General features: G+C 42.6%; 1 protein-coding gene across 4 annotated transcripts in view; it reads right to left on the bottom strand.

Annotated features, from left to right (window-relative positions):
• Positions 1-13,116, bottom strand: part of ARHGAP44 (Rho GTPase activating protein 44) — a 142,819-nt gene extending 129,703 nt beyond the window's left edge. For all 4 annotated transcript variants that reach the window (XM_081219457.1, XM_081219458.1, XM_081219459.1 and 1 more), the window contains exon 1: positions 12,754-13,116. In XM_081219457.1, coding sequence (XP_081075583.1) covers positions 12,754-12,806 — 53 coding nt within the window. In that variant the 5' untranslated portion in view covers positions 12,807-13,116. The remainder of the gene's footprint in view (positions 1-12,753) is intronic.
• Between the last annotated feature and the right edge of the window lie 13,695 nt (positions 13,117-26,811).

The raw sequence follows: 26,811 nt of genomic DNA, 5'->3' as shown, positions 1-26,811 counted from the left end.
AATAGTGGAAATAACTACTGCAGAGCAAAATAAAGAAAAAAGAATGAAAAGAACAGAGGACAGTCTCAGAGACCTCTGGGACAACATTAAACGCACCAACATTCGAATTATAGGGGTTCCAGAAGAAGAAGAGAAAAAGAAAGGGACTGAGAAAATATTTGAAGAGATTATAGTTGAAAACTTCCCGAATATAGGAAAGGAAATAGTTAATCAAGTCCAGGAGGCACAGAGAGTCCCATACAGAATAAATCCAAGGAGAAATACGCCAAGACACATATTAATCAAACTGTCAAAAATTAAACACAAAGAAATCATATTAAAAGCAGCAAGGCAAAAACAACAAATAACACACAAGGGAATCCCCATAAGGTTAACAGCTGATCTCTCAGCAGAAGCTCTACAAGCCAGAAGGGAGTGGCAGGACATAATTAAAGTGATGAAGGAGAAAAACCTGCAACCAAGACTACTCTACCCAGCAAGGATCTCATTCAGATTTGATGGATAAATTAAAACCTTTACAGACAAGCAAAAGCTGAGAGAGTTCAGCACCACCAAACCAGCTTTACAACAAATGCTAAAGGAACTTCTCTAGGCAAGAAACACAACAGAAGGAAAAGACCTACAATAACGAACCCAAAACAATTAAGGAAATGGGAATAGGAACATACATATCAATAATTACCTTAAATGTAAATGGACTAAATGCTCCCACCAAAAGACACAGATTGGCTGAATGGATACAAAAACAAGACCCATATATATGCTGTCTACAAGAGACCCACTTCAGACCTAGAGACACATACAGATTGAAAGTAAGGGGATGGAAAAAGATATTCCATGCAAATGGAAATCAAAAGAAAGCTGGAGTAGCAATTCTTATATCAGACAAAATAGACTTTAAAATAAAGAGACAAAGAAGGACACTACATAATGATAAAGGGATCGATCTAAGAAGAAGATATAACAGTTGTAAATATTTATGCACCCAACATAGGAGCACCTCAATACATAAGGCAAATACTAACAGCCATAAAAGGGGAAATTGACAGTAACACACTCATAGTAGGGGACTTTAACACCCCACTTTCACCAATGGACAGATCATCCAAAATGAAAATAAATAAGGAAACACAAGCTTTAAATGATACATTAAACAAGATGGACTTAATTGATATTTATAGGACATTCCATCCAAAAACAACAGAATACACATTTTTCTCAAGTGCTCATGGAACATTCTCCAGGATAGATCATATCTTGGGTCACAAATCAAGCCTTGATGAATTTAAGAAAATTGAAATTGTACCAAGTATCTTTTCCGACCACAATGCTATGAGACTAGACATCAATTACAGAAAAAGATCTGTAAAAAATACAAACACATGGAGGCTAAACAATACACTACTCAATAACGAAGTGATCACTGAAGAAATCAAAGAGGAAATTAAAAAATACCTAGAAACAAATGACAATGGAGACACAATGACCCAAAACCTATGGGACGCAGCAAAAGCAGTTCTAAGGGGGGAGTTTATAGCAATACAATCCCACCTTAAGAAACAGGAAACATCGCGAGTAAACAACCTGACCCTGCACCTAAAGCAATTAGAGAAAGAAGAACAAAAAACCCCCAAAGTTAGCAGAAGGAAAGAAATCATAAAGATCAGATCAGAAATAAATGAAAAGGAAATGATAGCAAAGATCAATAAAACTAAAAGCTGGTTCTTTGAGAAGATAAACAAAATTGATAAACCATTAGCCAGACTCATCAAGAAAAAAAGGGAGAAGACTCAAATCCATAGAATTAGAAATGAAAAAGGAGAAGTAACAACTGACACTGCAGAAATACAAAAGATCATGAGAGATTACTACAAGCAACTCTATGCCAATAAAATGGACAACCTGGAAGAAATGGACAAATTCTTAGAAATGTACAACCTGCCAAGACTGAATCAGGAAGAAATAGAAAATATGAATAGACCAATCACAAGCACTGAAATTGAAACTGTGATTAAAAATCTTCCAACAAACAAAAGCCCAGGACCAGATGGCTTCACAGGCGAATTTTATCAAACATTTAGAGAAGAGCTAACACCTATCCTTCTCAAACTCTTCCAAAATATAGCAGAGGGAGGACCACTCCCAAACTCATTCTACAAGGCCACCATCACCTCAAAACCAAAACCAGGCAAGGATGTCACAAAGAAAGAAAACTACAGGCCAATATCACTGATGAACACACATGCAAAAATCCTCAACAAAATACTAGCAAACAGAATCCAACAGCACATTAAAAGGATCATACACCATGATCAAGTGGGGTTTATTCCAGGAATGCAAGGACTCTTCAATATACGCAAATCAATCAATGTGATACACCATATTAACAAGTTGAAGGAGAAAGACCATATGATCATCTCAATAGATGCAGAGAAAGCTTTCGACAAAATTCAACACCCATTTATGATAAAAACTCTGCAGAAAGTAGGCATAGAGGGAACTTTCCTCAACATAATAAAGGCCATATATGACAAACCCACAGCCAACATCATCCTCAATGGTGAAAAACTGAAACCATTTCCACTAAGATCAGGAACAAGACAAGGCTGCCCACTCTCACCACTCTTATTCAACTTAGTTTTGGCAGTTTTAGCCACAGCAATCAGAGAAGAAAAGGAAATAAAAGGAATCCAAATTGGAAAAGAAGAAGTAAAGCTGTCACTGTTTGCAGATGACATGATACTATACATAGAGAATCCTAAAGATGCTACCAGAAAACTACGAGAGCTAATCAATGAATTTGGTAAAGTAGCAGGATACAAAATTAATGCACAGAAATCTCTGGCATTCCTGTACACTAATGATGAAAAATTTGAAAGTGAAATCAAGAAAACACTCCCATTTACCATTGCAACAAAAAGAATTAAATATCTAGGAATAAACCTACCTAAGGAGACAAAAGACCTGTATGCAGAAAATTATAAGACACTGATGAAAGAAATTAAAGATGATACAAATAGATGGAGAGATATACCATGCTCCTGGATTGGAAGAATCAATATTGTGAAAATGACTCTACTACCCAAAGCAATCTACAGATTCAATGCAATCCCTATCAAACTACCAATGGCATTTTTCACAGAACTAGAACAAAAAATTTCAAAATTTGTTTGGAAAAACAAAAGACCCCGAACAGCCAAAGCAATCTTGAGAAGGAAAAACGGAGCTGGAGGAATCAGGCTCCCTGACTTCAGACTATACTACAAAGCTACAGTAATCAAGACAGTGTGGTACTGGCATAGAAACAGAAAGATAGATCAATGGAACAGGATAGAAAGCCCAGAGATAAACCCACGCACATATGGTCAACTTATCTTTGATAAAGGAGGCAGGAATGTACAGTGGAGAAAGGACAGCCTCTTCAATAAGTGGTGCTAGGAAAACTGGACAGGGACATGTAAAAGTATGAGATTAGATCATTCCCTAACACCATACACAAAAATAAGCTCAAAATGGATTAAAGACCTAAATGTAAGGCCAGAAACTATCAAACTCTTAGAGGAAAACATAGGCAGAACACTCTATGACATAAATCACAGCAAGATCCTTTTGGACCCACCTCCTAGAGAAATGGAAATAAAAACAAAGATAAACAAATGGGACCTAATGAAACTTCAAAGCTTTTGCACAGCAAAGGAAACCATAAACAAGACCAAAAGACAACCCTCAGAATGGGAGAAAATATTTGCAAATGAAGTAACTGACAAAGGATTGATCTCCAAAATTTATAAGCAGCTCATGCAGTTCAATAGCAAAAAAACAAACAACTCAATCCAAAAATGGGCAGAAGACTTAAATAGGCATTTCTCCAAAGAAGATATACAGACTGCCAACAAACACATGAAAGAATGCTCAACATCATTAATCATTAGAGAAATGCAAATCAAAACTACAATGAGATATCATCTCACACCAGTCAGAATGGCCATCATCAAGAAATCTAGAAACAATAAATGCTGGAGAGGGTGTGGAGAAAAGGGAACACTCTTGCACTGCTGGTGGGAATGTGAATTGGTACAGCCACTATGGAGAACAGTATGGAGGTTCCTTAAAAATCTAAAAATAGAACTACCATATGAACCAGCAATCCCACTACTAGGCATATACCCTGAGAAAACCATAATTCAAAAAGAGACATGTACCAAAATGTTCATTGCAGCTCTATTCACAATAGCCCGGAGCTGGAAACAACATAAGTGTCCATCATCGGATGAATGGATAAAGAAGATGTGGCACATATATACAATGGAATATTACTCAGCCATAAAAGAAACGAAACTGAGCTATTTGTAATGAGGTGGATAGACCTAGAGTCTGTCATACAGAGTGAAGTAAGTCAGAAAGAGAAAGACAAATACCGTATGCTAACACATATATATGGAATTTAAGAAAAAAAATGTCATGAAGAACCTAGGGGTAAAACAGGAATAAAGACACAGACCTACTTGAGAATGGACTTGAGGATATGGGGAGGGGGGAGGGTAAGCTGTGACAAAGCGAAAGAGAGGCATGGAAATATATACAGTACCAAACATAAGGTAGATAAATAGTGGGAAGCAGCCGCATAGCACAGGGAGCTGCTTTGTGACCGCCTGGAGGGGTGGGATAGGGAGGGTGGGAGGGAGGGAGATGCAAGAGGGAAGGGATGGGGGAACAGATGTATATGTATAACTGATTCACTTTGTTATAAAGCAGAAACTAATAAATAAATAAATAAATAAATAAAAAATAAAGCACAAACCATAAATTAATAGACTTGAGATCACGAAATATTTTAAATGACATAGAACAAAATATAAAAGGCAGAAAAAGCTACAAGGAGATGTGCATGGCATAAGACAAACCTTGTATATGCCTGTTAACAATTACCTAAAAGTCAGTAAGATAACAGTTATGAACATGACTTTAAACAAGTGGGGCAAAGGTCTATGCAGGCAACTCAGGAAAGGCCATGAATGTCCAGCAGACATAACAAATGCTCAACCTCACTAGAAATTTGAGAGGAGAAAAGAGAAGGTTTTGGTTTTATTCAGGTAATTAACAAAGTTATAATATTAGTTGCTGATAGAGTTGGGGAGAAGAAATTAGCAATTCTTCTGAGCATGAAAATAGAATATGTGTGTGTGTTCATATATATAAAACATACATTCACAGTCTTAAAAACTTACATATTCTTTGGACCAGCAATTCTATTTCTAAGACTTCATCCTAGGAAAGTAAACCCATAGGATATATTTGCTACATGATTACCAAAGGAAACCGGAGGACTCTAATGGAATATTATATAGTTGAAAAATTATGCTGGAGACACACAATTATTGACATGGGATGATATTCAAGATGAAGGAGAAGGGACTTCCCTGGTGGCACAGTGGTTAAGAATCCACCTGCCAGGGCTTCCCTGGTGGCACAGTGGTTAAGAATCTGCCTGCCAATGCAGGGGACACAGGCTTGAGCCCTGGTCCGGGAAGATCCCATATGCCACGGAGCAACTCAGCCCGTGCGCCGCAACTGCTGAGCCTGCGCTCTAGAGTCCACGAGCCACAACTACTGAGCGCATGTGCCACAACTACTGAAGTCCGCACGCCTAGAGCCCATGCTCCGCAACAAGAGAAGCCACCGCCATGAGAAGCCCGGGCACCCCAACGAAGAGGAGCCCCTGCTAGCCGCAACTAGAGAAAGCCCGCGCACAGCAATGAAGACCCAGCACAGCTAAAAATAAATTAATTAATTTTTTTTTAAAAAGACAAAGGAGGAAAAATCAGGTTGCAAAACAGTACACACCAAATGGTCTCTAGCTCTTTAAGAATAGATATACACCTATGAAAAAACTTGGAAGACCATATCCAAAATATTCACTGTGGTCTCCAGGTAGTGAGATTATTGGTGATTTTTTTTTTTTTGCCTTTTTGCCCACCCATGAGTTTAAAACTTTTCTACAATAAACAAGTATCACTTATGCAACCAAAAAGAAAGTTAAAAAAAAGTAGATTGAATTCTGTGGGAAAATAAACATTTATCCTAAAAATAAACCCTGAAGTTGGAAAATGAAAGCAAAAACATCTGCTTCCTGGACAGAAAGGATAGTTTAAAATTGCTCGACAGCCACACACTTCCCACAGGCAGTGGGGTGCCAGGTGCCAGCTTGCTGGGAAGCCCTGCACCGAACAGGAGAGCCCTAACTCTCCCCGGCTCCCCCCAGCTTCTTTCCAACCTACAACTAACTTCACACGGAGCTGAAGCCTCAGGGTATTATCTGCTGTTGTTATCAAAATAGCATTTGAAATATATGTTGTCATTATCAATATAGCATTTGAATCTCTTGATTATCAATAAAAGAGCTCCTTACTTATCCCCTCTAAAAGGAACAACCATAAATTAAATGACTGTTTTGCTCACATGGCTACAGATTCACTCTTTCTAGAGAAGAAAAATTGGTCCTTATCACCCATCATGAAAAATGCTAATGACTACTGATACATTTCTTTGCTGGATGGCCACTGGGAGGGGAAGTCATTAATTGCTGTTGAAAGGAATGGCTCCCTCGCAATGACTTGCAGGCCTGGGAGAACAGAATTCTGCAGGAAATTCTGACGACTGAGGGCTGTACAGCAAGGAGCTAAGAAGACAGGAGCAGAGAATATTCCCTCCAGATTCGCTAGCCCGTTCATCAGTTTGTGAGTACATTCTGTTCTCTGTCACACAGACACACCACAGCAGGTGACCAGACACGGGCTTCCATAAAACTGATGAAAAACTTCGCTTTGAGACCTCATAAACGTGCACCTTGGAGGACAGGATTGGGTCTGCCCAGCGCTGCTGGACTCACAGGAGGACGTGGTCCCCCTCACAGGGAAATAGAGGTGGGAGCCAAGCATTCCAATGACTCATTTGCAATGACCTTTCCATGATGTCCTATGGATTGGATCATGGCTCTCGGGAGGCCTGCTGATGGGCAAGGCAGTGTCTCAGAGACACCTTCAAGGAAAAGATCCTCGCTGGCTTCGGCTGCTTTGGCCCAAGCAAAAAATGCCTGCAGCACCAGTGCTCCTAGAGGCTGCTGCATCCTCAGCATCTATCTGGGTACCACTGGCGACTGCAGTGACATCCTGAGAGCTGCACAGCAGCAGTGATGCTCAGCCCGGCTCTGCACCAGAAACCAAGCCCAATCATGGTGTCAGGCTGAGCAGTCTAGGAATGGAAGACGGGGGCTGTGCAGAGCAAACTTGGCCTTCCACTCACCAACTCACAGACTTGAAAACCAAAGAATCCAACCCCACCAGCCCTGCTCCCGCCCTTCCATGCCTCTCTCTCACACTTCCAGAGCTCCTTGCCTACTCCTGGGCTTCTTGAATGTCCCCCGTTTTGCACGAGAGCACAGAGCCCACTGACGGCCATCAATGGGCAGCAGCCCTGGGAATCTAAGAAGCCCCTTACACTTGGGAGGCCAGCGTTTTTGGAGAACTGAATGGGCAAGAAGCAGAAAATGACAAGGAACCTCACCGACCATTTCTTGGGCACTTGGTATAAGCCAGGCTCCCTTTAACTCTTTTTTTTTTTTTTTTTTTTTTTTGCGGTACGCGGGCCTCTCACTGTTGTGGCCTCTCCCGTTGTGGAGCACAGGCTCCGGACGCACAGGCTCAGCGGCCATGGCTCATGGGCCCAGCCGCTCTGCGGCATGTGGGATCTTCCCGGACCGGGTCACGAACCCGTGCCCCCTGCATCGGCAGCCAGACTCTCAACCACTGCACCACCAGGGAAGCCCTCCCTTTAACTCTTAACAGTCTTCTGAGGCAAGGGCTACTGTGACCCCCACTGTGCAGATAGAAAAAAAAAACCTCCTCCTCACCAGGTCAAAGTGTCAGTTTTACTTCCATTTTCTCGGTCACTTAGCAGCAGGTCTCTAAATCTCAGCTCAGGGAGACCAACCAACCAATTCCACCCAACACAAACCAAACACCACTTGCAAGAAAAATACTCTATGCCTTTCAGGATGCCTCTCAATCCAGCAACCAATAGACTCTCCTGAAGGCAAAAAAAAAAAAAAAAAAAAAAAAAAAGGCAATGTAAGTCAGGCATGAACTAGTTCCTCCCTTAAATCTTGCTCTGTCCTTCCAAAGCCCAGCTGTGCAGCTGTGCTCACGCCTCTATACGCCCCTTCCCACCACAAAATGAAAGAGGCCCGGTGTCAGGAGCCTCTTGCATCTTTGTCTACGATGCAGGGATCTCTTGCTCACTCATGCCTTCAGCTGCCAAAGAATTTCAGAGAACAGACTATACACCAGGCGTTAGGACAGTTGTCCCTGCCTTCGAGGAACTTAAAGTCTAGTGGGAAAGGTAAACAAGACGAGACAAAAACAATGAATGCCTTGTGGACACAGATTCCAAGAGAAAAACAGGGATTTTGTTTACCCTGCACTGAAAGAGCCCCTGAACCAGCGCAGAGCCTGGCACACAGCAGGCATCCAATAAGCATTTACTGAAGGAAGGAAAGAATGAACGAATGCCACGTGCATACAACCCAGTAACAGTTATAGCATATGCCCGAAGCTACTTTTAGCCACTATTTATGGAGCATATGCCCTAGTGCTGAGCACGATGTTGGGTGCTTTTCAGGGGTAATCTCATGTCCTCATTGCCACAATTACCACGTTACTGTTACCGAGTCCAAGCTCGCACTGCTCGCCGCATGACAGGCCAATAAATGGAGAGACGAGTTGATGGGGCAGGGAATAATGACTTTATTCCGAAAGCCAGCAGACCCAGAAGATGGTGGACTCGTGCCCCAAAGAACTGTCTTGCCTGAGTTAGAATTCAGGCTTCTTTTATACTAAAAGGGGAGGGGGTAAAGCCAAACACTTCCTGGTTCCCATCAGCCTCCAGAGGGGAGGTGTTAATTTCCTCCTCCCTGTAGTCATTCACTGGTGGGCCTGGTCAGGATGTCTCCTGTGAGCTAAACGAAGGTATTTTAGCTTAATGCTCATGACTTGGGAGGCAGGGTTCCCAGAGGTGGGCCATTATGTGTAATTTAAGCTTATAGGCAACATCCCTTTAGTGATTGACTTGTAATAGAACACAAAGGGTCTTCCTTATTACATTACCACAGTGCAACTCTTGTTATGCCCATTTTGCAGATGAGGAGACTACGGTGCAGATTTCAGCTCAAGATCCCGTAGTCAGTAACCAACCAACCAGATCCGTCACACTCAAAAGCCGGTGCTAGCTGGAACCATTAGGCACACGGTGGTCCAGTCTTGAAGGGCCAGGGATGCTTCCCAGAGGATGAGCTGAAGTGAAAGGAGAGGAGAGAGTCCAAAGCAGAAGGAATGTGTGCAAAGACGGGAGAAGCAGACCAAGGAGGAGATGAAACTCTTCCCACTTGCTGGCACCCTCTCCATGGAGAGGTGAGCACTTCAAGAGGAAATACTATTAGCTCCACTGAGTACGTGTAAGCACGGCAATTCCTACATTGTTAAAGGGACTGGATCTGACCTCTGGAGGTTTTATATTCAGAAGACCTCCAAAACCTGCAACTTATGGAAGGCGAGCTGGGTGAAGAGCCGCGAGGAAGGGCACCGCTCCAGCCCCCCTCTCAGCCTTCCCTCAAAGACAGGAATGTCGTCACTTCAGAGACACACAAGGACAAGAATCCAGCGGCTTGTTAAAGCCACTCCACTAGGGGGTCCACCAACCCCACACCTAAATTCCAAGCGTCCAATCCTATTGCTTCCACGGATTCAAGAAATTAAGAAGCAATGTTAGCATCATGCCTCACTACATTCTCAGTAAGACAAAGGCTGCCCACCCCCCCTTATTTTTTTATTTTTATTTTTTGCAGTACGCAGGCCTCTCACTGTCGTGGCCTCTCCCGTTGCGGAGCACAGGCTTCGGACGCGCAGGCTCAGCGGCCATGGCTCACGGGCCCAGCCGCTCAGCGGCATGTGGGATCCTCCCAGACCGGGGCACGAACCCGCATCCCCTGCATTGGCAAGCGGACTCTCTACCACTGCAAGGCTGCCCCTTTTATTTACCTGCATGGACCCTACGGTAAACTCTTTTAACCTTGTCAGTAAGCATGAACTGAGCACCAACTGCCTACAAGGCACTGTGTTATATACAATGAGCATATAGTGGCAGTCTATACATTCTGTGGTACTGTATTTGTAAGAAGTCAAAAAAAAAAAACTAAGAGCATTTCAAAGAGTGATGAGTGCTGTGACAAAAACCAACAGGATGATGGGCTGGAGCGTGAAGGAGGGAGGGGGGCCTCTCAAAAGCCTTTGAGCTAAGACCTGGATGATGAGGAAAACGCAATATGGGAAGAGAAGACCCTCAGCTGGGCAGGGAAAGTGGGAAACAGCTCGAACAAAGCCCCTAGATGGAAATGAGCTTGGTGTGTTTGGGGCAAGGAAGCCTATCGTGGCTGGAGCACAGAGGAGGAGGGGCGGGCAGGCGGGTGGGCGGAACAGAAGGAGTATGGAAAGACAAGGAGCGGGTCAAGTCGGACAGGGTCTTGTAGACCCCTGGAAAGATTTGGGGCGCTCGGTGCATTGAGACGCCCCTGGAGGCTTTCAAGCAGCAAAGCAGCACAAACTGGTTTTTGCTCTAAAAGGTTCACTCAGAATGTCACCAAAATGGATACAAGCTAGTGATACTCAAGAGTGGGCTGGCCCCCACTTTACCCGGTGCAGGACACCCCGGATGCCATCTGATGAAGAGCCAGAATTCATCCACACGCCAGCATCCACCAGAGACGCCATAAACAAGTGGAAAGTACCTCTTAGTGACCAGCTGCTTGGACTTCCAAGAATGTGCTTTCAAATTAGTAAGACCACCTGGTACCTATTCTGAAACCCAACTTCCTCCCTTTTCCCTTGGTCATTACATCCATGGATGAGGGTGGAAATCAGGTTTTATGCCCAAGGCTCGTAAATCTTACCACTTCAAAACAAGTCCTGAAGAGAGAAAGAGCTGTGTTTCAGGGGTGCCAGGGAGGAAGCGTGAACACCTTGTTAACATTTTGCTTCCAGCACCAAAGTGACACCCCAAGACCAAGTGAGAAGGGCAATCCAAGTCTACGGTCAGGGGCCTCTTGGTCACGTGGTTGCTCTGGCGCGATGACCTGATGACAGAGGCCAGCCAGCAGAGTGATGCAGAAGTCAAGTCACTAAAGACATGTCAACTCAACTGTCATCTGCTAAACAACCCAGACAGGAAAACACTGTTTCCGCATCCAACATATCCAAAGGCAGCCTGTGTGAAGCTATATCTGTGGCAATACCATGCCAGAAATCTGGGCTAATCTGCCTCTGCTATTCATAAATTCTCCCCCATGTGAAAGCACATGTGTTTGGGAAAGGAAAATGCATCCAAGTCAATTTTAGACATGGTTACTTGGAAACCATCTGGCGTCCCTGGAAGCATACGAAGCCACCACATCCCCTGCCCTCAAATGCCCACCGTAATTAGGGCAGTATGCTTACATGGGCATTCAGTGTCCCCAGTTAGGTCCCCACTCCCGCCCTACCAAATGCCAGTTCGGGCTCCATTTCCCACCCAAGAAAGGTATTGGGTTTCTTGGTAAACCTAGCGGAGGGCCCTCGATGTGTTGAGCTCGCACTTGAACTGCACCCAAGGTTGGTTCTCTGCTTTCCGCCGCCGGCCTTAGTAGGGCACACCTGCATTCCTTGACCACAGCAGCAACAGAAATCCCTCCCCAGGGACATAAGTTCCACGAAAAATCCCCTCTACCTAACCACCCTGTGTGCAGAGCCTGTCGAGCTTTGGAAGAGAACCACCAGAACCCTTCTGTAACATCAATAGAGGCTGGCACCCCGCGGAGCATCTTCTGAAGACACTAGCCCAGATGTAGCCCATTTTCACCGCGATGACAGCCACAGCCGGCTGGGTCTCGCAGCGTCCTAGGGCCTGGCTCTTCCTGACTGTGAGGCCTCGGTCCCCCTCCCCTACCTGGCTGTGATCTTCTGCTTAACTCATCTTCCAGGGGAGCTGGGCCTCCATTTCCGCGGCCTCCCTCCCTCCCTGCGCTGAAACCTGTCTCAGAACCAAGCCGACAGCAGCGCCATTCCACCAGCACCTGCCCTGCCCCCGCTCCCCCCACCCCTACAGATGCTCTCGCCACCACCTAACGCCTCGACAAACCCGGCCAGGAGAGAGATGCAGAATCTCATACGGTCAGAGCCCCAGGAAACAAACACGGCAGGAGGGGCAGGCTCGGCTCTGCCAAGCCGACCAGGCCCAACACTCCCCCGGACCCCCGACAAGCCCCGCAAGGGAAAGCATCTTTGCAGAGCGACCGCGGTTCGGCGGCCTCCAGCGCCAGCAGAGCGAACACCTGTTTCCAGGAAGCTCTGGGGCCAGAGGGAGAAGGGAGTCCCGGGGAAAGGCAGGGAGGACGAGGTGAAGGGGCAGCTGGGGACGCAGGTAAAGGATGCGTCACCGTTTGCGCTTGGCAGCCGGAGCCCCGGAGCAGCGTTGCAGAGCATGGGAAGGGGTCCGGGAAGTTCAAGGCAGGAGGGCTTGCGCCCGCGAGCGGCGCCCCGAGGGGGCGAGGGCCGGCAGGGAGCGAAGGGCGGAGGGCGGGAGGCCGGCGCGCCCGCTCCATCACCTGCGCGCCCGGCGGATGCAGGCTCGCAGCGCACCTCGGCCCGCGGCGGCCAGCGGGTGACCTACCTGCCCACCGTCTGGTTGGCCAGCTGGCGCATGCGGTTAAACTGCTTCTTCATCGTGGCCCCGCTGGCGCGCTAGCCCGGGAGCTGGGGAGGACGGAGCAGCCCGGAGCCCGCCGCAGGGTTACATGGCTCCCGCGCGGAGCCTCCCGGGCGACGGCGACGGCACTGCGGAGCCTCCGGAGCCGTCTGGCCCCGAGCGCGCCTCCCTCCCGGGGGCTCCACCGCCTACTCCTCCTGCCGCCGCGGCGCCGGCTGCCGCATCCTCCTCCTCACACGCGCCGCGGCGCCTTCATCCCAACGCCCGGGCCGCCCTGGGCGCCGCCAGGCCCGCCCCGGCTGCTTGCCCCCAGCCCAGCTCCGGCGCGGGACCCGGGTCTCCGCAGGCTGGCTGGCCGGCGGCCGGGGGTCCCCGCTGCGCCTGTGCGGAGGGCGCCGTGCATTCTGGGACTTGTAGTTCCGCGCCCGGCGCCCACCTTTCCTCTGCCCGAAGTTTCCACGTGCGGCGGGGCGCGGAGGTGGGCGGAGGCGGCGTCGCCGGCGGCTTTGCCCTTAGCATTCTAGGAAGGGAAAGGTTTTCCTGCTTTATAAATAAAGTGGAACCGAGAATACAACGGCACATTAAGAGCACCTGTCTTCCATTGTCTCTTTTTTAAAATGAAATACAGGTGACGTACAATATCATCTTAGTTTCAGGTGTACTACATAATGATGTGACATTTGCATACATTATGAAATGATCACCACCATAAGTCTAGTAACCGTATGTCCCCACACAAGTTATTACAATATTACTGACCATATCCCTTATGCTGTATATTACATCCCTGTGACTTATTATATAACTGGAGGTTTGAACCTCTTAATCCCCTTCACCTCTTTCGCCCGCAGCCCCTCCACCCTCGTCTCTTCTGGCAACCACCTGTGTGTATTTTAAGTGAACGGGAGGCGTCGCTGCTTTGAATTCACAGGAGGAGGAGTTATGCCAACAGGAACAGGGCTCATAAAGTTGCACCTGATTAACATTGAGGGGCGAGGTTAAGCTTGGGGCACAGGGGTTGATGGTCAGATTTTGAACCAGGCATAGTTTGCATCCCAGGAATTTGATCCTCGCTTTTCACCAAACCTAGTAGGTAACCAGAAGTCAATATAATGATAGTGGCATCGTAATCACGGGCCGAATTTGACCAGGACAACTTTTTTGTGTGGCTTACATTCCTCCTGCAGCGTCCTACACAGCGTCCTACACACAGGGGCAGCCCATTGACCTCAGCTGGCTCTTGAAAAGGGCTCGTTGACTTTCTGCAGCCTCTATCCTTAAGAAAACAAAGGTGATTGCAGTTAGGTTTCATCATGATCTACCAAGTAAGAGCAGTGTTATTGCGTGGTAGGGTCTTTGGATCAAACCGATATGAGTTTATATTAGAATTCCAAATACCAATTATATAACCTTAGGGGAAAATGCACACCCTCCCTAAGCCTCAGTTTTCTCATCTCTAATAGAGAGATAATACTGCATGAGAAATAGCAAAGTTAGAGAACTATTTGCTAAATTACCAACAATCAAATAACATCTAAATTTCTATGTAGAACATTATGTCATCTTCATTTACTATAAATATGATTATTGTGAGTGCAATAGAGAAAAATGCTATTCCTACAACAGAAGTACTAATGTGATAAATGAAAGAACTTTTTTGAAACGGGATATGTTGCATACGTTGATTATAGTTGCAAGATGTCCCAAATATGGTTCTAAGTATCTTGCCGGCCAGCTGAACAAAAAGAAGATGGTTTGAGGCATGTCTTGGCTGAATGAACATGAAATCTTTAATTAGTTGTGAATTTAGCCTCAGCTTATTAGGTCAGCAGCTCTAGCCAATTAGTAAGTGAAAGCATTATTTTCTTTCAACAGTGTTATGTCTATAATATCAACTTAATTTTTATACAAACTGAAGTTATCTCCGTTTTGAGATTTTTTTAAAAAAACCAAGGCACAGGGCTTCCCTTGTGGTGCAGTGGTTGAGAGTCCGCCTGCCGATGCAGGGGACACGGGTTCGTGCCCCGGTCCAGGAAGATCCCACATGCCGTGGAGCAGCTGGGCCCGTGAGCCATGGCCGCTGAGCCTGCGCGTCCGAAGCCTGTGCTCCTCAACGGGAGAGGCCACGACAGTGAGAGGCCCGCGTAACGCAAAAAAAAAAAAAACAAAAACAAAAAACCCAAGGCACAGCACCTTTTCATATGTATAAATAATAGTGAGGCCTTAAGGGCACTGGCTGACTTTTAGTAGCACTGTCTCTGGTAACGTCTAGAACCTCACTGTCCAATACAGTAGCCACCAACTACACATGGCTATTGAAATTAAAATTCAGTAAAATTTAAAATGTAGTTCCTCAATCACCCTAGCCACATTTTAAGGGCTTCATAGCCCCATGTGGCTAGGGGATGCTGTACTGGACAGCACAGAACTCTGGTAGACCACTCCAATATCATGCCAGACCCTGCCTTCAATTCTGAGATATTTCAGTTCAGTTCTGCTTCTCCACAAAAGACAGCCTACCCTGCTAGAGTGTGGTCCAATAATAGTTTATAAACTGGTGGTTTCTTCACAAATTTCTGTTCTCCTATGAGCTTTTCCTGCATTCAGCCGGGGCTTTTTCTGCTTCCTACCCCAGGGAGGGGATGACAGTGCAGAAAAAAAGAGCAAGGAGCATCAAGACTACTCTTTTGATCTTTCAAAGCAGGCTTCAGAAACACATGTGAGAGAGGAGGGCTTTAAAAGAAAGGGGTTTGCAGTTTCAAGACTATGGGCTTTGGAATGTTAATAGTCTGTGCCATTAACAGCAGAGTTTGAAGAATATCCTATCCTTCCTATTCTAGATAAAGAACCCACAAGCTGTGGGGTGCTGAAGAAAATGATAGGGGAGTGGGAGGGGAGAGAGGGAGATGAAAAGTAGACGATGAGTGTGCAGATTTTATCACTTCAAAAATGTCACTGCCTTCCCTATAGGAAGGGATTATACTTCCTCTTCTCTTTGAGGTCAAAATCGATCATGTGATTTTCCTTGGACATAGAATATGCACAGAAGTGATTTTTGTCACTTCAGAGCAGAAGTTTCATTTAGAGATCCTACTCCCTTCTTTTTTCACTCTGCCATGAGACCAGCAATGAGCCAGGTAGGGGCTGCTATGGATCACAGTTGTGATGATCCAACTGGAATGAAAAGCAACACCTTTGTTGTTGTCAGAGGTTTGGGGATTGTTTGTTCCTGCAGCATCACTGAATCTAAGCTGACTACTACAGAGAGAATCTCTGAGAAAGTGACTTTCCCCTTGCCCTTCCTAGGGTCAAAACTTAAGTTGGGTAGAGGCAGGTTGGACGCAGATATATCATACAGCTTTAGGTCATACAGCAAAGGTCACAGAGAGCCTCCTTGTGAGAGCCTGGAGCGCCCAAAACACAGTGCTGTGGTGGCTCCAGAGTTCCCTGCACCAAGCCACATGCAATGAACATGTGTGTGCCAGGAGGGCTTACAAAGGTACCAGAAAGAGCTGGACGTGATGCTGCTGGCATCAAAGATGATGAGAAGGCAGCAATGGCTGAGGTGTGGAATCAAGAAGCCCCAAAGTACTCTGACATTTAATTTCTACCACCAGAAGAATGGACTGAAAGTTTCAGTTAAGTGCATTTGAAGAAGACAATGAAAAGGAGGAGAAGGAGGAAGAGGAAGAGGAGGAGAGAGGAGAGGGAAGAGAAAGAAGAAAGAAAATTCTATTTTATACCTGACTTTGATCTGTGGAAGGATAATACTGCCCACTCCTATGGACCTTAAATGTGGCCACGTGACTTGCTTTGACCAACAAAACAGGGGTCTCTTACTTGCTTCAACAATATGGTAGTACCATTTATCTGAGATCCATTTCCTTTGAAATCTGATATTCCATTTGGGAGTCCCTGAATTAGAGTGGTTTTAGCATCTTAATCCTCAGTCCCAGCATTGGCTGGAGCTGCCCTGTCCAACTCAGGAGTCACTAAAGAAAAATGGTTATTTAAATTTAAGTTTAAATTAAGTTCAATAGAATTAGAAATTTAGTTCCTCAGTGACACTAGCCACATTTCAAATACCCCAAAACCACACATAGCTTGTGTCTGCCATAATAGATAGTATAAAATAGTGCATCAACGTCATCACTGAAGTTCTATTGGACAGTACTGGCCTTTAGAACAGAGTTCAAAATACAGGGTCCAGATACCATACGGTATCACTTATATGTGAAATCTAAAATATGAGACAAATGAACATACTTACAAAACCGAAACAGACTCACATAGAAAACAAATTTATGGTTACCAAAGGGTAAAGGGGGTAGGGGAGGGATAAGTTAGGAGTTTGGGATTAGCAGATACACACTACTATATATAAAATAGATAATCAACAAGGTCCTACTGTATAGCACAGGGAACTATATTCAATATCCTATGATAAACCATAATGGAAAAGAATATGAAAAAGAATATATATGTATGTATATATATATATATATATATATATATATATATATATATATATATATATAAAATCACTTTGCTGTACACCAGAAACTAACACAACATTGTAAATCCACTCTAGTTCAATTTTAAAAATTTAAAAAAAAAACAAAACACGGTCCACCAGAAGAGAGAAAACAGAACAGGAAGTGACAAGCTCACTGTAATTATGGCCGGTCATTTTATCTGACCTCTCCATGGTATTCTTTCCTCATCTATTATATGGGGGTTTATAGCCCAAGATCTCTAAGCCTTAAGTTTTGGGAAATCAACCAACTGACCAATCTACTTGCTCAATAAATTGCTGTTGGCCTGGATATGCCTAAGCCTTCCAGGATTTAACATGTCCAAAGTTATATTCAGTGTTACGCCATAACTGAAGGATACTATTATGCTTTTCAGATTCCAATCACCTTTATACCAGCAAGTATAAAACTTACACCATTAAAACATATCTGTTAGTCCAAAGTATCTTTAAACAGGATGACAGATGTTCCCATCTTGGGGCATATCAACTCCAATTTTTCAGCTCTCCTTGGATCTATATCTTTGCCAGAACCTTATCATGGACAGAGTGTATTTCCCTACCTAGTAACTTTGGACTTGGTTATGTGATGGCTTTGGCCAATGGCATGTGGATGGAAGGGACACGTGCCACCTCTACCCAATGTATTAAGAGGCTTTCTTCACCTCTGTCAGTGCCATAAGATGAACTTCCCTGAGGGGACTATTTGTCTGTCACCTTGGGCTCCAGAACGAACAGTTGTTGAGGCAGGCCTGATACAGACCACAGCTGAAATTAAGGGAGTAATTGATAAACTCATTCTAGGGCGGGCTACTTTAAAAGACAGATAAAATGAATAGAGCTAAAGAAAGGGAAAAAGGAGAAAAACGGAAAGGCGCAACTTTAGGAATGAGAAAAAGGATTTAATCACAGATGCCCCAAAAAATTATGAGAATACTTTTGCAATTTTATGTCTACTTGTTTCAAGGTAAGCTCTTTTTTCACTAGGAAAATATATATTACTACAGATGTTTTTAAAATAGGTAGCAATGGGGACTTCCCTGGCAGTCCAGTGGTTAAGACACTGTGTTCCCAATGCAGGGAGCACAGGTTCGATCGCTGGTCTGGAAACTAAGATCTGTCATGCTGCACAGCACAGTCAAAAAAAAAATAGGTAGCAAGACCCCTATGTTCATAGCAACACTATTTACAATAGCCAAGACATGGAAACAACCTAAATGTTCATCGACAGAGGAATGGATAAAGAAGATGTGGTACATATATACAACGGAATACTACTCAGCCATAAAAAAGAATGAAATAATGCCATTTGCAGCAACATGGGTGGACCTAGATATTATCATACCAAGTGAAGTAAGTCAGACAAAGACAAATACCATATGATATCACTTACATATGGAATCTAAAATATGACACAAATGAACTGACCTACAAAACAGAAACAGACTCACAGACGTAGAGAACAGACTTGTTGTTGCCAAGGGGGAGAGGGTAGGAGAGGGATGGATTGGGAGTTTGGGGTCAGCAGATGCAAACTATTATATACAGGATGGATAAACAACAAGGTCTTACTGTATAGCACAGGGAACTATATTCCATATCCTGTGATAAAAACATAATGGAAAAGAATACAAAAAAGAATGTGTGTGTATATATATATATATATATATGTATAACCGAATCACTTTGCTGTACACCAGAAACACAACAGTGTAAATCAACTATATTTCAATAAAATAAATTAAAAAAAATAAAAATAGATAAAATAGGTAGCAAGAATGAGTAGACCAAGAACACTGAAAACATTGGAAAAGTTGTTACAAAACAACACTCCCCAAAGTAGTCAGGCTCAGATAATTTCATTTATTTAAAATATATCTATTTCATTTATTTAAACTATAAATTTATTTCAAAGATTCAAGAAACAGATCATTCTTCTGCTATTTAAAGTGTTCCAGAGCACAGAAATAAAGGGAAAGCAACTCAGTTCATTTTATGAAATTGGCCTAACCCTGTAACCCAACCTGATGAATGTAGCACAAACATGAAACAAACACAAAAACAACAAACCAGTATCTTAAGAATAGACATAAAAATTATGAATAAAATTAATCCACTAATAGAATGTTAATGAATAAAATCTAACACTATATGTGTTTACATATAAATGCAGATACATTTTCATGGTATTTATTGAGGAATGAATAGTGCAGATAAATTAAAAAGTAAAAACCGTGCCTACTCTTACTAACCAAGATAACATTATGAATTTATAAATATATTTCAAAAAAGGGATCACACTTGTTAGGTCAATATGTTCATTCCCATCTTCTGTTATTTTAAATATCTCTGTGATTAACATGGTGACTAAAACTTTGCACATATACTTTCTTAAGATCAAAATTAAAGAATTAGAATTTCTGCATCAAGATACACACCACTGTATATAAAATAGATAAACAAGGACCTACTATATAGCACAGGGAACTATATTCAATATCTTGTAATAACCTATAATGGAAAAGAAACTGAAATATATATATGTGTGTGTGTATATACGTATGTATGTGTATATATACATATATATATATAACTGAAACACTTTGCTGTACACCTGAAAATAACACATTGTAAATCAACTAGAGTTCAATTTAAAAAGAGAATTTCTGCATCAGAGTGTGTCATGTTTTCAAGTTTATTCTTGTATTACCAAATTATGTTCTAGATTAAAAATTGGAAACATTTTGCAGGCCCACCTACCATGCATAAATGTTCTATTTTCCCCACACCCTGACCTATATGGGGTATTACCACTTTTAATAATCCTGCCAGATGAAGAGCTAAGAAATAGCATTATAGTGCTATTTTAATTTGCAGGGTTTTTCTTTTTTATCAGATTAAATATTTTTCTCACATGTTTCACGGCTATGAGTGTTTCTTCTTCAGTTAATTGCTCACTGCTTCATGTCCTCAGCCTGGTTTTCTCTTATGGCGTTCCATATTTTCTTAGTGATACTAAAAAGCTCTTTTGTTATATTAACTATACTAATGCTATTGTATCTTATGGCAAATGTTTCCTCTAGTTTGGCCTTCCCCCTTTTAAAATCTCTAATGTTGATTTTTGTCTTCCAGGAATTTTACATTTTTCATGTGGTCAAATCCATCAATCTTTTCCTTTATGTTTTACGCCCTTAGTTTAATGCTTAGAAAGTCTACCCTATCCTCAAAGGGTAGAAATATTCAATTGTATTTTCACCTAAGCCCTTTCATGTGTTAATTCTCTTTATTTAGAATAAATTCTAAATTCAACTTTGAGGACCAAAAAGTTAACTAGAGTCAGTATTTTTGATTCATTTCTTCCTCTAAACTCATTCTGAAATAATTCAAATATGTGTGTGTGTGTGTGTGTGTGTGTGTGTGTGTGTGTGTATGAAAAATTCTATTTCACTCGTGGAAATTAGGGAAACGTCCTACTTGCTACCTTGGCAGAAAATAGTACCAGTGATTCTGAGTCAGGGAAGCTGTCCAGGAAAACGTTTCTATGTGTGGTAACCTTTTGGGGGAAAATTAAACAGAGACCAACACCATCTCCGATAGACCACTGCCCCCACCATCTCAGCCACCAAATCCTGACTAACCAGACCTCTCTGAGAATGAACAAACACACACACACACACACACACACACACACACACACACACAAAAAGACTGAGTAGTTCAATGTAATAGTAAAGATGATGATGATGCCGACAGTGATGATAGCAAGTGATGCTGAAGATAGTAATAAACCACATAGCTAAGCAATATTGTAAGTATCTCAACACTCATTACCTTGTTCAATCCTGAAAAGAACTCTGGGATGAGGGTTTTATTACACCCATCAAATAAATCAAAGCTCAGAGGCTTTCTGTGAATAGTCATTCAAGTGCCACCACTGGGATGCAAACCCAGGTTTTTCTAGTTCAAATGCCTGTGCTTTTATTACCGGTTATTACCTCCATAACACAGGGAGGCGAATCTGAGAATTCAGAGAAATGTCCTCCAGTGAAAAAGTTAAGCAGGAAGTAAGGGAAATATATTTTTTAAAGTCTAATTTGTATTCTTGGTGAGAACAGAGAGAACATTGCTTTAATATGACAGGAGCTGGTTGCCAAGAAAAAGAGCCATATTAAACAAGAAAGAGTTCTTGGATAAGAAACATATGACTTCCAAACTAATGAAACTCAACAGAGGCAGGAAATAGCAGATTTGGCACTGCCCGAAGCAAAATTGGTGCATTCCAACATGGGCTGGAAGAAAGCTCCCCAAAATTCGGAGGAAAAAAGTAGGTAATTCAATGAAATGAAAGGAAAAGGAAGAGAGACATGGAATCTTTTTCAGAACATTAAAAAATATATATATACATGTAATAGAATTTCCAGAGCAGATGATGAAGAAGAAAATAGCATAAAAGTTCTTGAAAAGATATTCTGCACAGCTGAAGAAAGGCCCAAATCAAAATTGAAATCATTCATCAAGTGCCAGAATATATTACTGTAGTGGGTAGAGGTGGAAGCCCTAGATGTATCTTGGTAAAACTTCTGAATTTCAAAGATAGACACATACTGAACTGTATATTTGAAATTTGCTAAGAGTAAATCTTAAAAGTTCTCATCATAAGAAAAAAAACTGTAATTTGTGTGGCATAGATGTTAACTAATTGTGGTGATCATTTCACAATACATACAAATATCGAATCATTATGTTGTATACCTGAAACTAATATAACGTTATATATCAATTATACCTCAATCTAAAATGACAACCACTGCCAAGGCGGGGTGGGGTGGGGGAGGGATGGCGTGGGGAGTTGGGGTTAGCAGATGTGAGCTATTATATATGGAACGGATAAACCTCAAAGTCCTACTGTATAGCACAAAGAACTATATTCAGTGTCCTGTGATAAACCATAATGGAAAAGAATATAAAAAAAGAATGTATATATACATATATATATATGTATAACTGAATCACTTTGCCGTACAGCAGAAATTAACACAACATTGTAAATCAACTATACTCCAATAAATCAACCACCACCACCACCACAAAAAAAGGAAGACAGATACAAATGTATATAAGTACTGTTCCGAGAAAAGTTTGTCTCTGAAGAAAAGCCGATTCTCTCAATGTTTCCTATTGGCAACACTCAATGCAATAAAATTTGGAGCCATGTTTACAGAGTTCCAATGGAAACAGGTTGTAACTCAAGTGCGACTCAAAAATTCTACATCTGGTCTGACATTCACAAACAAGGGCAAAAGAAAGTCATTTTTAAACATGCAATGCCTGGAAAAGTTTATCAACCACCCATTCTCTAAAAAAATTATTCTTCCCAAAAGAAATTAAAAATCAAAATAAAGAACAAGAGAGAACATTTTCTATAGGAACTTGGGGTAGGGAATGATTCCTTAAACATGACACCAAAAACTCTTGACCTTAAAGGAAATATTGATAAATGGGATTACTTAACAACAAAGAGTTTGGTTTATCAGATAATACCATTAAGAGAATAAAAAAGGCAATCTTCAGAGTGGGAGAAGTTACTTGCAAACCACATAATAGTCAAAGGACTCAACTCCAGGATATATAAAGAATTCTACAATACAATAGGAAAAAGGCAGAAAACCTAAAAGAAAAATGGACGGGGGATGTGAACGGCCACCTTACCACAGAGACAAATCCAAATGGCCAAAGGACATACGAAAAGTTGAACCTCATTAGTCATCCAATATATGCCAATCGATTTTACAAGGGAATACCAAAACACACCCATAGCCTGGCTAAAATTGAAAAAGACTGGCAAAAACCAAGCATTGGCATGGGTGTAGCTCACCTGAAGCTCATATGTTTTGATGGGAGGACAAGCGCCTCAGAAAGCTGTTTTACATTATCAGCTGAGGCTTAGCAGTATGCAAAGCCCATGGCCCAACAATTTCACATGTTCAACAAAAATGTGTACATATCTGTACAAAAAGGCATGCGCTGGGATGTTTGTATCAGCAACATTTTCAATAGTCAGAAATTGGAAACAACTGAAACATCCATCCACAGTAGAGTGAACAAATAAAGGTTATACGGCCGGGTATCCCTACCACCTTCTCTCTTGTGTGTACTACCAAACTCTCATTCGCTTTTAGGTTACCTCAAATATCTCTCCTCTTGACACTCCATCCTTTGAATTTCTGACTCTCTGCTTTGGTCCTGTGTGTCTTCTTCCTCACATGGGCATGCTTCCTGAAAGGCAATGTCTGGATTTACTGTCTCCATTTCCTCACTGCCTTTCAATTCCTCGGTCTACATCCACCCGGCGTCACCACTGCACCCAAGATGCTCTCACCACCTCCTCATTATTAAATCAAACAACACTCTTCATTCCTTACCTTACTGAAACAGTAGCACTAGACACGATTGAAGACTCCCTCTTTCTTGACATTTTCTCCCGCCTCCGTGCCTGGGATACCACCTTCTTCCGGTCTTCTTCCTGGTTTTCTAGCCACGCCCCTTCCTCGCCTTCACCAATCTCTTACGTGTTGGTGGTCCTCAGCATCCTCTTTTCTTCTCACTCCACACACTGTGTAGCTCATAGTCATGCCCATGATTTCAGTTAATTTCCGTATGCTGACTTCTCCCATCCCTAAATCTCCACCCAAAGGACTCTGAGTTCCAGACCTCTCTTGTGACTGCTTTTGACTTGAGTGTCCTACAGGCAATAGTCGCTCAAAACTCAAATTCATAATTTGTCCTATTAAGTCACTCATTCTGGCCTTTTGCCTCTGTGAATGGAATGAACATACACTGGACAACCACCTACCCCTCCCAGATCCGAATCCTCTCCTTTGCTCACCACAGCCAGTGATCAAGCCGCATTCTTTCCATTCTATGTCAAATCTACCATAATCTCTCTATTCCTACCACCGTTTTCTTAGTCGAGTCACCATCTGCTTGTTGGCTGGTTTGTTACGGGTTCTTAGGTTACTACCTTCACTCTAACCCCTAGCCTTACTCCATCATTCCTCATGTACTAAATCCAACATGTTGAATTTCCCTTGAAGTTCTCATGCCTATAGAATAAGAAGGGCACCAATGATTTATCAAATGAATTCACAATTTACTCGGCTGTGCTCCCCTTATCCTTGTCACTCCAATCCATTTCCACAGTATAGCCAGAGTTCTCTTTCTCAAATGTAAATTTAGAAACTTAGGGGACAGATACATTTGGAATTTGGGATGAACAGATACAGACTAGTATATATAAAAATAGATAAACTACAAGGACCTACTGTACAGCACAGGGAACTATATTCAATATCTTGTAATAATCTATAATGGAAAAGAAATGTGAAAAAGAATAGAGATATATATGTATAACTGAATCACTTTGCTGTACATCTGAAACACTGTAAATCAAGTATACTTCAATAAAAAATTATAGTAAAAATAATAAAAATTAAATAATAAAAATAATAAAATAAAAATTAAAACATAAAGTGTAAAGATTATTATAGCACTTCCTTGCTTAAAATGTTTCAATGATACCCTCATGTTTTAAAGATAAGTTCACACTTATGGCAAATTCTCATTTATCTCCAGGCCTTTACACAGGCTGTTGCCTCTGCTTGGAATGCTTTCTTCCTCTGCTTTGGCCTGGCTAACTCCATTGTTGTAACTATCTTGGCTTGGTGGTCTCCTCTGGAGAGCCCTTCTTGACCATCCTCCCCACCCAAGACTTCCTTAAATGCCCTTTCTCTACCACATACCACATGGGAGCAGTATGCACTTACCCACATGTAAGCAACTTAGGCTATGTTGTCATTCCTTGTTTGTTTCCTCCACTAGGTGACAAACTTCTCATCAACAGGGGTTGTATAGAGTAATCTACAGTTTGTGCATCCTTTCCACCTTTTGGTAAAAGCGTCTCAACCTTGCTTTAGAAAAGCTCACCTTCTCCACTGTCAGTCCACAAGATTCAAATGATCCCATGCCGCAGCTCAGTGCTAAACAGGAGATCCAGACCCTGTGGATGAATTTGTATCTCATGCTCATGGCCACAGAGATTGATTCATGGATGAGTCCACTGAGAGACAGCTGTCAGATTTCCGCTGCGACTCTTAGGAGTGAGAAACTCTCTTTTTGCTGGAACTGCTAATCTGGCAGGATGAACACCTGGGGCTTCTGGCCACCTGTGACCTTCTTGTTTCTACGTGGGGAGAACCCACGAGAAAGTAAGGCCAGAGCAGGGAAGGCAGAGCCATGGCAGGGGGCAAGACTAATGCTAGTCTGAACTAGAGCTGAGGACCCCCATTCCAGGGCTCTTTCACAAAATCTCAGCTCCTCCATTTGGTTTATATATGTACTGATGAGAAAATGATGGTCAGGAATAAATTTAGGGAAGAAAAGAAGATAAAAACTCAGTCTTCCTTCGGGAGTTTCTACAGATTTTATAGATCACCTTGATGCCCAATTTGTTCTACATTACCATTCGGTTTGCTCAGCTGCGAAACTGATGAGAACATTGGGTTGGCTAACTTATCTGTCCGTGTGTTTTAACAGCATATATGTAACTGCAGACTCTGTTCCTTTTCACTGAAGTCCTTATTTTATTAGTATCATCAGTGGTAAGTGCGGGTGAGATGTACAGCATTTGAGATCAGGGACATTGGAGATAAATAAAGTGTGATTACTGGTTCTGCCAATTTTGAGACGTGTAACCTTAAGCGATTAACTTAGCCTTTCCAAACTCTGTTTCTTCAACGTAAACTGGGGATAATCATGGTACCGCTTCATGGGACCATTGTGAGAATTTAGTGAAATAACAGCACAATGCCTGGTACATCACATAGTTAAGAAAAAAGCTTCCATCTCTTTCTAAAATAAACATTTTATTTAAAAATATACATATATTTTTTAAAAAGAACACATGCCAACTTTGGTATTTAGCCATTGCTTCTTTTCTCTTCCTGGTCACCCACATTTCTTTCTAGTTATGTATCGTTGAGCAAAGGAGGCCAACGTGAAAACTCCACCTCACAGGGTCCCTGCAGAGAACGTATGCTGGCTCTTTTGACTTCTTCACAATGTGTCTCTTTGTGTTTCGCCAAGGGAAGATTTCAAGTACCCAGCCCTCTTTCCCCACTGTGGGCGCACTGGAGAGAACTCTGGGCAGCAGTGTGGATTCCCTTCCTTTGGAAAACATTAGAACAGCCTCCAGGATCCTCATCGTCATCCTCCCTTTTTCCATAAACCCTCGGGAGCTGTTAAAACATGTACAGGAAACTCACATGACCAGTGTCCATGAGGCTGAAGGTGGTTAAAATAAGCACAAGAGACAATCAGGAGTTGGTCTTAACCCATAGAATTCTAGAAGCCTAGAATCTACCAACTCCTACAATCAGGAGGGAATTTACTTATATGTTATCAAACTCAATGAATCCTATTACAATTTCCCT

The sequence above is a fragment of the Mesoplodon bidens genome, assembly GCF_964165515.1.
Source record: "Mesoplodon bidens genome assembly, chromosome: 19".
NCBI lineage: Eukaryota > Metazoa > Chordata > Mammalia > Artiodactyla > Ziphiidae > Mesoplodon > Mesoplodon bidens.
This window is presented reverse-complemented; position numbering and strand designations above follow the sequence as displayed.